This window comes from Muscardinus avellanarius, assembly GCF_963383645.1.
Source record: "Muscardinus avellanarius genome assembly, chromosome: 18".
Classification (NCBI taxonomy): domain Eukaryota; kingdom Metazoa; phylum Chordata; class Mammalia; order Rodentia; family Gliridae; genus Muscardinus; species Muscardinus avellanarius.
In genome coordinates this window covers 36,306,877-36,319,970 of record NC_137804.1, presented here as the reverse complement: position 1 = coordinate 36,319,970, position 13,094 = coordinate 36,306,877, and the positions used below count along the sequence as shown (strand labels likewise).

General features: G+C 55.1%; 1 protein-coding gene across 1 annotated transcript; it reads left to right on the top strand.

Moving 5' to 3' along the window:
* Positions 1–2,435: 2,435 nt before the first annotated feature.
* FEZF2 (FEZ family zinc finger 2) lies at positions 2,436–6,725 on the top strand (the record flags this gene model as incomplete). Its single annotated transcript, XM_080715200.1, has 6 exons — positions 2,436–2,575; positions 3,464–3,558; positions 3,924–4,826; positions 5,139–5,273; positions 5,464–5,596; positions 6,466–6,725. Exons 3-6 carry the CDS (start codon positions 3,981–3,983, stop codon positions 6,723–6,725), a joined length of 1,374 nt encoding a protein of 457 aa, XP_080571326.1. The 5' UTR covers positions 2,436–2,575; positions 3,464–3,558; positions 3,924–3,980.
* Between the last annotated feature and the right edge of the window lie 6,369 nt (positions 6,726–13,094).

The window sequence follows — 13,094 nt, the reverse complement described above, 5'->3', positions numbered from 1 at the left end:
ACTAGGTCTCCATTGGCCAGTGCCCTCCTGCCTTCTGGTCAAGCAGCTGTGTCTGTCCCTGGTCCCCTGGTATCAGAACCTTCAGAATGGAGCTTGTATGCTGTATGAGCTGGGAAAGAGACTGGTCATTCCAGAAGGTGACCAGGGCCTAGCCTACTTCATTAGAAACACACCGCATTAAATGTCAGTCAGAACCTCTTTAGAGAGGGAGGTTTCAACAACTTTTGTTTTCCATTAATATGAGTCCCATCCCTGAAACACCTGCCTACCCCTGGAGCCTCCCATCACCCTTCAGGTCGGGTAATTTGGGATTTCCTCCTCCTCCACTGGAACTGGGTAGGAGAAAAGCTCACCCCTAATTCCATCAACTCCCTAACATTGTGAAATTTTCATTTCTGTAGTTGTCCCTCTTATTTTTTTTTTAAATCAGTCTAAAAAAAAAAAAAAGGTGCTCCATCTGAGAATGAATTTGGAGAATTTGGAGGGCTGGGTGGGTGGAGGGAGTCTCAGCACTCCCTTCAGCATTCCCAGTGTTCCCCAGTCTTCTATTATTCTGCCTGAAATAATCTCGTTTACAGAAAATATTTGTTTGCACTATTAGTTGGTACTGGAGTTAATTACTCAACGTGTTAACGTGAAGTAATATGTATAAAAGTAGGATCAGTGTTTATTGTGTGGGTGAGCTGTTGAGCAGTGCTTGAATAAACTGCAATTAGGGTTAGATAGAGATTAATTAACATGTGAGTGGCAAGGTGTAAAATAGTTTCCAACCCTCCACTTCAATATAATCTGCAGGCAGAGAAGGAGAAGTTTGTGGAAGCTAATTAAATACTTTCATAAAAGCCAGTGTATTCACCCAACATTTGGAAAGAGAGGCACATTAGGGGCAACTTGTTTTTACCCAAATGTTTGCTTTCTGTGGAGGTAGCACTCCTTTGTGATGCCCAGAGAGAGAGAGAGATGGCTTATGCAGCCACAAAAAAAAGCACCAGGGATGGCAAGACAGGTTCCCCGGGAAGCTTTGCAAGCCTTTCAGCCTGATGGAGCTTTCAAACCAGCAGATCTTTCAGCTGCTGCCGAGATCAACAATTACCCAATTTGGAAAAAGGGTTGGGGTGCGATGCCGGTGGCCGCGGGGAAGGTGGGGATAGAAATTCAGATTTTTGCGAGGCTACGGGCGTCCCGATCAATTGTTTCAGTGTTGGGGTGAGTGGTTTGTTTCATGTTTGGAGGGGGAGAGGAGGGTAATCTGTGCGGTTGTATTCAGTGAACATAGGGATGGCAGTGTGTTGGGTCTGGAATTCAGTCCCGAACATGTCCTGTCCTGAGTCTTGGAAATCTGGGAGTTGGGGGTGGTCGTGATGGTGGTGGTGATGTTAGGATTGCTGAACTTAGGGGCAGTGTCCCAGCTTAGCAGGACAAGAATATTAACCTCCTCTGGCCTCCCCTGCCCCAAGCCACTTTTCCTCAGAGATCTCTCCTTGCTTTCCAGAGACATTTTTCTTCTCCTTACCTGCCAGATCCACACGGGTCTGAAATGGCAGGTCAAAGAGGCCACAACTGGACGGCGAGTGGGAAAAGGAAGAAGTTCTGTAGAGGGGTCAAGAGTTATTTGTCTGCAGTTAAAACTAGAGTTCTCCTGGTCCAAGTCTTGTTGGCTTTGTGGTGGTGGGGGGGTATTCTGTGGTCCTGAGGGGCCTGGGATGGGACAGAACTCTTCACTGCTTCCCAGGAAGGGATGCTGGCCTCCGCCAGCACTTTCTCCCGCTGCTGCGCATGATCGTGTGTCTCCGGAGATGGAATTCACTATCAAACCCTCAACCCTGTTTGCTCATATTATACCCACCGTAATCCTCTTAAACTGTGGTTGTGGCCACAAAGCTCGTGGTCTTGCAAAAGCCGGCTGGCAAGATATAATTGTCCCCGGAACAAAACCAGCCAAAAGTTTTCAAAAACCCCTGCACCCACCCCTCCTCCTTCCCTAAACCTAATTCTCTCACTGGCTCTCTTGCTTGCCGTCCCCCCCCCCACCCCTAAGAACCCTCAGCCTCGACCACTTTTGTTGTCGCCAAGAGCGCCCGGCCTGCTGAAAGTGCTGGAGCGCCTCTGCGCAGTTTGTTGGGATACGCAGGTGGAATGTTCTGCAAACAGATGAATTCAGCCCCTCCAAGCCAAGCGCGGAGCGCGCTGCTTTTGTGCGCCGGGCACAAAACGCTGAATTCCTCCGAACTTACTTGGGGCCTGTCTAGAAAAGGGCCTTTTCTTTCCTCTGCTTCTACCTCTGGCCACACTAAGTCCCTGCCCGCCCCCCTTCAGGCCCCCTCCCTCTCCCCTCTGATAATCCTTCTCTTTATTTTAGAAAAACACAAAACCCGGTTCCACGCGGTGCTTTAGTGGCTAAAACTGAAAGAGCCGCCTTGGCAGAATTCAGCTCTATGAATCACTTCGGAAAATTGGTTCGGCTGAATGGCCTTAGGAGGAAAAACGTTTTAATAGGATCCAGGGGAGGTTCTGCTGTTTCAATCTGCTCCTTAAACAGGTGGAGATTGGACCTTCTCAATTATACAAACAGTAAGTACCCATCAGCGGGGAGAGCTGCCCTCCGAGTCCTCCCCGCACGCAGCCCTGAACCCAGCGCAGAGCCCGGCCTGGCCTTGGAGACCGATCATAAATCAGCGATTCTGATCGATCAGGATCTCCCACAGTCCTCGCGCTCGCGGCGCGGGCTCCCCCGGCCTCGGGCGGGGGGCGGCCCGGAAAGCTGGGGCGCACCCGCGGGCTGGGAGGCCCGGGGATCCCGGCGCGCGGCCCGGCTCCCGCGGACGCCCCGAGGTCGGCTCGAGCCGGCGGGAGCTCCCTCCCGACCTCCGACGCCAGCCAAGGCGAGCCCGTGGCTTGGGCACAAATTAATATTTCCCCATTAACAAGTTCCCCCCTCCAAACGCGACGCCCGCGTCCCTGCGCCACATCCTAATGAGGTAATTATCATTTGCGCGTGTTCGGGGCTGGCGCGGGCTCCGTGGGTAAATGGCAGTTTATTAGCACGATGCCCAGCTCGGCTGCGGAGGGCTAAGGGACACTTCGGCGACCAGACGGACGCCCGGGGGCTCTCTGGGGCGGCGCGCCGGGACTCCCCGCCTTCCCCGCGCGCCCCCAAACCCGCAGGCCCCCAAAGTTGTGAATCACGCACGGAACTCTGCCTGGGCTTGGGTCGGCCCCCCCTCCCTTCCACCGGCAAAACCCTCACGATTCCTCCCCTCCCCCTCCCGTCTCTCCCCTCCTTCCCGACTCGCAGCCGCTCGCACTTCCCCGAGCGGAGCGCGGGCGCCAGTTGCCTCCTTTTAAAGTTTGGGGGGCGGCGGCGGCGGCAGGGGGGACGCGGGGTCCGCTGCGGAGCCGCGCCGCCGCCCTGCCGGTGCACTTCAAGCGACTCCGTGTGATGTCAGCTGAATGTAAAAGACAGTGATCTCACGCGGAGGGGAAGATGTTCGCCACCACCATGTAACCGCGGAGGTCTGCATGGCTCCGAACGCATCTCCCCGGCGGCGGGGGAAAGAGGTAACCGCGCGGGCGGCCCCCCGGCCTCTCCAACTTTGCCGCTGCCCGTCGGGCGCCCGGCGCGCGCGGCGAGGCCTGGGTCCGGGCGAGGGCTGGGGGGTCAACTTGAGGCTCCGTCTCTCCCCCCTCTCCTTTTCCTTTGTAAGCCCTCCCCCGTCCCCCTCCCGTGGTCCCGGGGCAGGGCTGGTGGGTTCCTGCGCGCCGGGTGAATGGGCGGTAATTTGGTACCCTTGGGTGTACTTTGTTCTGTTTCTGTTCATTTGAATGCAAATGGGTGACCCGGGCCGGACTAGGTGCTTATTAAATTGCGGTCCCCCCCCCACCCCACCCCACCCCACCCCACCCCTGCCTTTTCCGGAATGCAGACTTAGAGGAGAGAGGCTGCGCCCCGGCCCGGCCGGCTCGGCTCGGCTCCGCGCGCCATGGCCAGCTCCGCGTCCCTGGAGACCATGGTACCCCCGGCCTGCCCGCGCGCCGGAGCGTCGCCGGCCACCTCCAAGACGCTGGCCTTCTCCATCGAGCGCATCATGGCCAAGACGTCGGAGCCCCGCGCGCCCTTCGAGCCCCGGCCCGGGGCGCTCGAGGCCGACTGCGGCCAGAGCAAGAAACTGCTCAACCTCTGCTCGCCGCTGCCCTGCGTGATCCCCCTGCAGCCCCTGGGCTACGAGGTGCCGTCCAAGACGCTGCTCAGTTACTCTGAGCTCTGGAAGAGCAGCCTCCGGGCGGGCGGCGGTGGAGGCGGCGGCGGCGGCGGCGGCGGCGGGGGGGCCCCAGTGTGCGGCGCCAGCGGCTTGTGCAAAACCAACTGTGGTGTGTGCTGCAAGGCCGAGCTGGGCCTGGCGCCGGCTGCGCTGCCCGCGGGCAGGGTCATCAAGCCGCAGGTCATCAACCAGGCGGTGGGGCTGCCGGCCAGCGGCTCTCTGTACTACTTCAACTACCTGGACTCGACCGCGTACCCGCCCTCGGAGCTCCTGGGCGGCCACCTTTTCCCGCCCGGCCTCCTCAACGCGCAGGCTCCCACGGCCCTGGCCGCGCACCCCAAGCTCTTCCTGCTGGAGAACGCCAAGCTGGCCGGCCTGGCCGCGGACAAGTTCCCCCACCCGGCTCCTTATCCCCACAAGGAGCGCTTGCCCGCGCCGCTGGAGCAGGTGCTCAAGGAGAACTCCGCCCTGAGCGCCGAGCGCGGGGTCGTCAAGGGCCACGGCAAGCTGCCCGGGGGCTCTGCGGACGGCAAGCCCAAAAACTTCACCTGCGAGGTGTGCGGCAAGGTGAGGCCCGAGTCCTCGGGGGCGGGAGGGGCGGCCCGGAACACCCCTTTCTCACGACACGAGCGCGCTCGGGTGCCTGCGTTCGCACCTGAGGTGTCCAGCTGGGCCTCAGCTTCCCGTTCTGTGAAATGGGAACGCCCCGTTGCGGCTGCTGCCCGGGACCGGCGTAAACAGCAGGCCCAGAAGCCCTTTGCTTCGGAGCTCCGGTTTCTGAGTGGGGGGTCTGGGTTGGGGGAGGCAGGCTGTGGCACCCCGGGGCTACTGTAGGCCCTCGTGGGGCGCAGCGCAAGGTTCCCCCTCGTCCTTCCCTAGGTGTTTAACGCCCACTATAACCTCACCCGCCACATGCCGGTCCACACCGGAGCCAGACCGTTCGTGTGCAAAGTCTGCGGGAAAGGCTTTCGCCAGGCCAGCACTCTTTGCAGACACAAAATTATCCACACCCAGGTACGTGGCCCCGGGTCAGTCCCCGCCCTCCCGCAGCACTCCCTCGCTCCCGGTCGGAGCGGTGGCGTTGGGGATAGGATGGCCCAGGATTCCCCTTACCCATCTGGGGCAACGCTGGGTCCCTTCGAGGTGTCCCCTACGTGGCCTCCGGCGCCGCGGTCCCAGCCTCACGGCGCGCCCCTCTCCGCAGGAAAAGCCTCACAAATGCAACCAATGCGGCAAAGCCTTCAACCGCAGCTCCACGCTCAACACGCACATCCGCATCCACGCGGGCTACAAGCCCTTCGTCTGCGAATTCTGCGGCAAAGGCTTTCACCAAAAAGGTACCGCGCCGGCCGAGGCCCCCCCTTCACTTAGCCTCGGGACTCGGAGGGTCCGGGCAGGTGGGGTGGGGGAAGGCGGGGCGGGGTCCGGGGAGAGGCAGCGCCGCGCCGCAGCCCGGAGCGCAGCGATGCCAGGGAACCGGGCGTGCGGGGTGCGGGTGAGAGCTCGCGGGACTGGGGTAGCCGGATCCGGGCCGCAGCACCCCGGGACCCTGGATTTGGGAAGTGGGGTGGAGGAAGGGGCCGATGGAAAAGGAAGTAGGAAAAAAGGAGAGAACTGCCCCGCAGGAAAAGGTTCCCTTTGTGGTCGGTGGGTTCCCTCCTTTCAAATGAAAAATAAAATTCTAGGCAATCTCTACCTCCTGGGGACAGCTTAACTGGGAAACCCGTCTGGTCCCCGGTGCTCCCAAGGCGGGTGGCCCGCTCAGATTTTCAAAAGCACTTTGGGGTCTCCAGGCGGTCATGGGGGAACGAGAGGGAGGAACTTTAAAAATGAGAAAGAGGGGGGGGAATGGGGGACGAAGCCTGGGTTCCTGCGAATTTCTTCCATCGAGGCATCAGCTAGAAAGACCTGGCGCGTCTCTGGGCTCAGCAAAAGTTTCCCGGCCCGCGGGAGAGCCGCTCTCGGGCCTGGGCCTCGGACCGGCCGGGCAGCGCGGCCCGCTCCGCCAGGCTCGGCCCTCCCTCCGGGCTTTCGGGGGCGCCGGGGCTTGACGCGGACGAAGTTTGACAACTAGTTCACTGGAAGAGGTCGCGCCCGCCCGGCCCAGCGTCCCCTTCTGTGCGCGGGCCGGGACGCCTGGGCCCGCTCGGTCCACTCCACACCCCTACTTTTTTGGTTTTGTTTTGTTGTTTTTGGTCTCCTGTAGGAAACTACAAGAACCACAAGCTGACCCACAGCGGCGAGAAGCAGTACAAATGCACCATCTGCAACAAGGCCTTCCACCAGGTCTACAACCTCACCTTCCACATGCACACCCACAACGACAAGAAGCCTTTCACCTGCGCCACTTGCGGCAAAGGGTTTTGCAGAAACTTTGACTTAAAGAAGCACGTGCGCAAACTCCATGACAGTGTGGGCCCCACCGCCCCCTCCGCAAAGGACCTGACCAGGACCGTGCAGAGCTGAGAGCCGCCGTCTTGCCCCTTCCCGCCCTGTACCACCCCTAAACAGATCAAACGTATAAACTTATTTCTAAAATTAAAAGGAAAAAAAAAACTATAGCAGAGAGGCTAAAATCTATTTATCAAAACCAGCATATTTTTGGAAAGTTAAACGTTTCCTGGATGACTGGCAGCAAACTCGTGGCTCCCACCTTTGCATATTCGGGAAATTTATTTAAATATTCAGTGCGCCGAAACGCATTTAATCCCGGGCCTCGGTTCTCAAGCAGCCAGTGTTGAACCTCAGCCTGTCACCGTGAACACCCCAGAAGAGCGCGGCGCCCCCAGACATCTCTATACAGCCATGTAATTCCTCTTGTGCAAGCGAACACGGAATATATACACATATGACTCAATAAACAGAATAATTAGTGCGCGTTTTCTTTCCCCCATCCCCTCAGCGGCTCCAAAGAACAGACGTGGAACTAGGTTTCCAGCGAGTCCCTTCCCAAATGCGACTGTTTGGAGCCCTGGGGCCCGGCGAGGCCGACCCGGTGTCCCAGGCAGAGAGGGCAAAGGCCTCCACCGGCTTCCGCGAGGTGCCAGGTTTTTATTGGGTCGTTGTTCAGACGCTTGGGATGCTGGGTGTTGCTTTATTGGGTTGAGAAAAGAATTCAAGGGTTAAAGTGGCTGGATGTTGGGGTGCCGGTTTCAGGTGCGCCCTGAAGTGTGGCGTCACCGGTGAGGTACAGAAGGGGCCGGCGCCCTGCCCCCTGGGCGACCCACGGAGGCCATTCCAGGCTCCTGGCCTCTGCTGGCGGCCGCAGCCCGAGCCCCGGGGATCCCAGCCCGGCCGCAGCCCCCCCCCCCCCCGGCCCCCAGGCCTGCGCGCCCCGGCCCCGAGCCCGCCGCCGTCGCCTCTCGGGTCCGGCCTTCTGCGCAGTTAGCCCAGTTCCTGAATAGCGATCTCCGCCGCCGAGCACGCAGATGAAATCATCTCACGCTTGCTTTCTAAGTAATGACCCAAATTAAGAGAGAAAACAGAGACCCTTCAAACAGCATTACATTAATCATCTAATCATTCCCAGGAGGGGGCCGGCCGCCGCCGCCCCGTTTGATCCGAAGCGGGATAATCAAGAGCTCGGATTACTGGAGCGTCGCGCCGGGCCGCCCCCACCCCCCCCGCACACTTTTAATATCCGCGCCGCGATGCAGCCCACGTCTCCTGGAACACGGGTCCCCGCGCCCGGAGGAGACGCGGCGCGGGGCCGGGAGCGCGCTTCCCCGCAGCCCGAGCGGGGCTGGAGACGGCGCGGCGGCGGCGGCTCTCTGGGGGAGCGATGGCCGAGGCTAAGGGCCACCCCAGCGAGTCTAGCGGTGACCTGAGCGCGGGCTAGCCTAACTCGAGGTATACAGTAGGTGCTCAGCGCCGAGCCGAGCTGGATACATTCTCTCGGGCGCTGACACCCTGCAAAGCTGCAGAGAACCATTCCCTCTTTACCGACGGAGAAATTGAGGCAGCGACCGTCTAAGGTTCTGTCCAGGGTTGTAGGGCTGCTGGGGCAAGGATTTAAACTCCCGGCGTCTAGGGCACCGGAGCTGCCCCCAGCCCCAATGGGTGGATGCGGAATCTCGGGATTGGGGCCCCGGGAAAGACGCTCCGGGCAGGGTAGAAGATCTGTCCTGGTCACAGCCAAAGCTTCTGTCCCCGGCCCTCGCCCAAATCGCAGACCCATTGCGCGGGGAAGGAGAATTGTCGATTTTGTTTGCACAGAGGACGGCGACAGCTTCCTCAGGCTGTCGCAGGGGTATTTTTAGTACCTCCGATTCAGAAATAGGAACGCGTACATTAGAATTCCATTTCCTGAAAGGAGAGCGTCCTCGTTTTTTTTTTTTTTTTTTTGTATTCCTCTCCTCCCTCCCCCCAAGTCTGGGAAGACGCAGCCAGGGGAGGGGGACGAGGAAGCCAGGGGGAATTTAAATGTTATCTCGTTCTGGCTGCAGTGCGCTGAGGAGAGACTGGGACCCAGAGGAGTATGCAGATTTCACTCCCAAATCTGCACATTGCTACAAACCTCAGGAAACCCCAGGATGGGGAGGAGGAGGACCTGGCCCCAAGGATGCCAGCCCTTAACTTCCAGCATCTCTGCCCTGGAGGTGACCTCACTTGCCGGCTACTGTGTTTTGCCAGCCTTGCCCGACTGACATCCCCAACACACCCTAAGTGCTGGGTCATCTTGAGAGCTCTGTGAAAGTTGTCTCCATCAAAATCCTCTCCTTTCTCCCTAAAGAGTTCTCTTCCGGTGGCTTGTCAGAGATGAAAGGACTGCTAGCCCACCTCTTCCAGAAGCTCCAGAACTTTAGGCAAGGCATTAGGATATCTACAGCAAAAGCAACCCCTTCAAGTGGGGAAGAGCAAGTTAAGTTGGCCGGTTCGGGGAAATCACGGTCAAGTTCTTTAAGAAGAAAAATAAAGATGGGTGTGGTAGCTCACGTCTGTAATCCCAGTACTTGGGAGGAGGCTAAGACTGAAAGATTGAAGGCTTGAGGCTAGCTTCAGCAATTTAGCAAGACCCTGTTTTAAATAAAAGGTCTGGGGTTGTAGCTCAGAGGTAGAAGACCCCTGAGTTCAATCCCCATTACCAAAAAAATTAAAAAATAAAAATAAAATAAGGCTGGGGGGGTGGTAGCTCAGAGGTAGAATGCCCCTGGGTTCAACCCCCAGCACCAGCTGGGCGTGGTGGCGCACGCTGTAATCCCAGTACTTGGGAGGTTGAGACGGGAGGATCTCAGGTTCAAAGCCAGCCTCAGCAGCTTAGTGAGGCTCTCAGCAACTTAATGAGACCCTATTTCCAAATAAAATACAAAAATAGATCTGGGGGTAAAGCCTGGAGGTAGAACACCCCTGGCTTCCACCCACAGTACAAAAATTAAAAAACAAAAGTAAAAACAACCCCCAGCACGAGAAGTAGAAAGAAGAGATTTAAAAAAAAAAAAAAAAAAGAGGGCTTCTACCATCATCCAGAGAGAGAACTTTCTTTGAGGACGTCTTCTGTAATAACTTTTCATGAAAAAGAGACTAAGAGGATCACCCAGCTCATAAAGCAGGTTGGCAGTTCTGAAGAGGGGCAGGGATTGTTTTCTGGTAAACTACACAGCAAATAAAATAAAAGTCTTTGATGGAGTAGGAGGGATTTCTGAAGTCAGGGCCGGGTACTGCGGCTCAGTGCTACACCTGGTAGAATTCCCTGCATCCTCCAATCTCCTTAAGGTTGTTTCCTCTTAACTTGATTGCTTCCTAACCGTCACACCAGCTTCCATCAATGGCTCTCACCTGAGAAGGTGTTATTTCACATCTGACTGTAATTGCAGGTAAACAGTCAGGGGTTGAAGCCGCTCCCAGGTTAACTTGTCGGTTTCCTTCGGGTGTGGGTTTCAGGAGAGGATTCCTTTACCTGAAAAGTAGTGCAGGAAGAACGGGTCACTGACTGCCTTCCACCGCCAGCCCAAGTTCCAGAAGCCAAGGCTGAGCTCTCCTGGGATTCTTCTTAGGTATTCACCATGCATCGGAATTAGTGGGTGAAAGGTTGTGTTTTCTGCTTTTTCTTCCCTTTCTTAATATTAAACTGTTTGCATGACTTGTAGTTTACAATATTAATAAATGACTTAAACAAGGTAGTCATCAGCTGCATATTAATATTCTAACCTTGATTAAATTGAGGAGGCCACCCTGAAAAAATGTTTTAAAAAATCAAATTGCGGGGGAAGGGAATCCTGTCACAGACACAAAAAAGACTCCAATTATCTTTTCCCCACAAGATGTTTGTTCTGTCCATGACTGCTCACACTTCAGCAATCTTGCCAGCAAGATTCAAAAAAAAAAAAAAGCCTTCTTCCAAAGCCACAGCCTTGTACATAACAGATTGTACAGTCCTATTGCCTTAGGCGGGTTAGAGGTTCCTCTCTGCAGAGAGCGACACGGAGAAGCTGCCAGGATCCAGACACATTTTGGGGGCACTGTGCTCATGCTTGCCTTGGCTGCAGAAGGGAGTCCGCAGGGGCCCCGCTTTTCTGCTTAGCTCGGGAGAGGGGAGCTGGGCGCGGGAGTTTCTCCTGCCGGGTGTCCAGGTGTGTGGGTGGAGAGTGGGCTGGGGAAGGTGGGGTGCCCAGAGAGTCTGGAGCGAATGCTGGGAAATCACCTCCAGGCAGCTGCGTTGCCCTTTTCCCTGCACTTCCCTCTCAAACGTCTGAGCAACCGGTTTGCTCCTAGAAACATGTTAATTGCCAACGGAGCTCATTAAGACATGCACATGCAAAACACAGCAAGGGAGATTAAATGGACAAAAGCACAATAATGAACTGTCAACAATCGAGCCCGTGACACGGCCAGGATCACTCCAGAACGTAGCATTTAGAGGCAACAAAGGATTGTCTGGGACAGGAAGAAAAGACGACCGAGACTTTTGTTTAGTCAACACAATTGATTACAAACGAGAGATTAACAGGATAGCTTCAGATTTTTTTTTAAAAGAGGCAGAAAAGAAAAGTCCAATTAAGTCCACCGAATGTTAACTACATTGCGTTCCATGCCTAGCCCCAAAGAAATTCTCATTAAACCATCCCTGGCGATCCCTTTTGGAAAGTAATTTGTCTCCCTGATGGAGCAGAGAAAGAGAATCGTGTAAAAAGAAAGCGTTAGTTCTTGGCACAATGAGCTTAGGAGACTCACTAGAAAGAGCCAAAGGCGGAGTTAATGAGCATCTGACGAACGGCTTGGATTCGGGCCTAGAGAACAGCGATGAAAAGATGAAATTGGCCAACAACTATTCTTTATATCAAACATAAAAAGGCCAATCTGAAATGGGGCTGCTCGAAACTGGTGGAAAAAAGTACCGAGCTCGAGAAAAGGGAGCCGAGGCCAGGCCCCTTGGTGGACAGCGGACAGGCGGTGCGCAGAGCTCAGCCGGCCAAGAGTTAGGACATCAGCCAGAGAGTGGGCTCCCTCTCCAGGGCAGAGCAAACCCAGCCGCCGGGGGCTCCGCAGGTGCCCAGCCCCGCCCTCAGGCTGCTCTTTCATGACTGAAAAATCTATCAGGCTAGTATTTGAGGGGTCCCCGGAGGAAGGAGGAAGTTCATGTAATCTGGTAATTAGCCCCCGGCATTCACCAAACCACTCCCCTCTTTCCTGGAGCCCCCCCCCCCCCAGGGGAGGAGAAAGCACCTTCGGGCTTCTGCTCTTCTTTCTGGGGACCATTCCACCTGCGTGGTGGGTGGTTGGCTTCCTTGTTCTGCGTGGAACAGAGGTGGCCAGGATTGTACCTGGCTCCGTGGAACAAATCAGCAAGTATTTAAATTTCTCATTGTCATTTGGCTCAAAACACAACCGTATTTTAATGTTTTCTTGTTTTCACCAAAGTAGGTCAAGGGTATATAAGTCCAGATGAGACACATTTTACACCTTCATTAAACACAAGCGTCCAGGCTTCCCAACAGGGGGAGTGTCTAGAGGTTGTTTTTTTTTTTACACTTGATGTTCAATAGAATCAGGTGAACAGATCCAGAGGTGAGATGGGGTTCCAGAAGCAGCCCACCAGCTAAGCCACCCAGAACAAAGCCTGTGTTTCCCTACCGGCTCATTTTGCCTGTCTTTGAGGTGGGGTGGATGCCATCTCAGATACAAGCATTTCGATCTCAGTTCCAGTTTTGTATTCTTTCTCCCAAATCCTTGGTAAGAGCTATCACATTTCTGAGGGCTTGGCTTACACTTCAAGCTTTGCTCAGGCTTCATAGAAAAAATGTACGTGTGTGTGTGTGTGTGTGTGTGTGTGTGTGTGTGTGTGTGTGTCTAGAAGTAAGGAAAGGAGAAGTATATAGTATATCAATTCAAAATAAAAACAGTCATCAAAGATTAAAGACTAGTTCTGGTTTCCAAAGCACAGGGGTCTTATAGAATCTAGAACGTATGTTTCTAGAAGAGAAGAAAAGAGTTTTCTATTCCCAATATGCCCAAGTCTGATATATTTGGTTTCTCCTGTCAAAGCCGAAAGACCGGACATGACCATTTGTTTGTCCTTTCTTTAGTCTGTCTCAGTGTTAGGGCTTATTTGCTGTCCTTTCTTTTCCTTTTTTTTTTTTTTTCTTTCTTATACTGGGGATTGAACCCAGGGATATCCTATCTCATTTCCCTTTCCTTCTTTTCTTTCTTCCTTTCTTTCTTTCAGCAGTAGAGATTGAACCTAAAGGCATTCTACCTCCGAGCTAAATTCCCAGCCCTATTTATTTTTATTCTGTAACAGGGCTCCCTAGGTTGATGAGAATCTCACTACTTGCTGAGGCTGTGCTCAAACCTGCGATCCTCCTGTTTCTGCCTCTCAAGTACTGGGATTACAGGTGT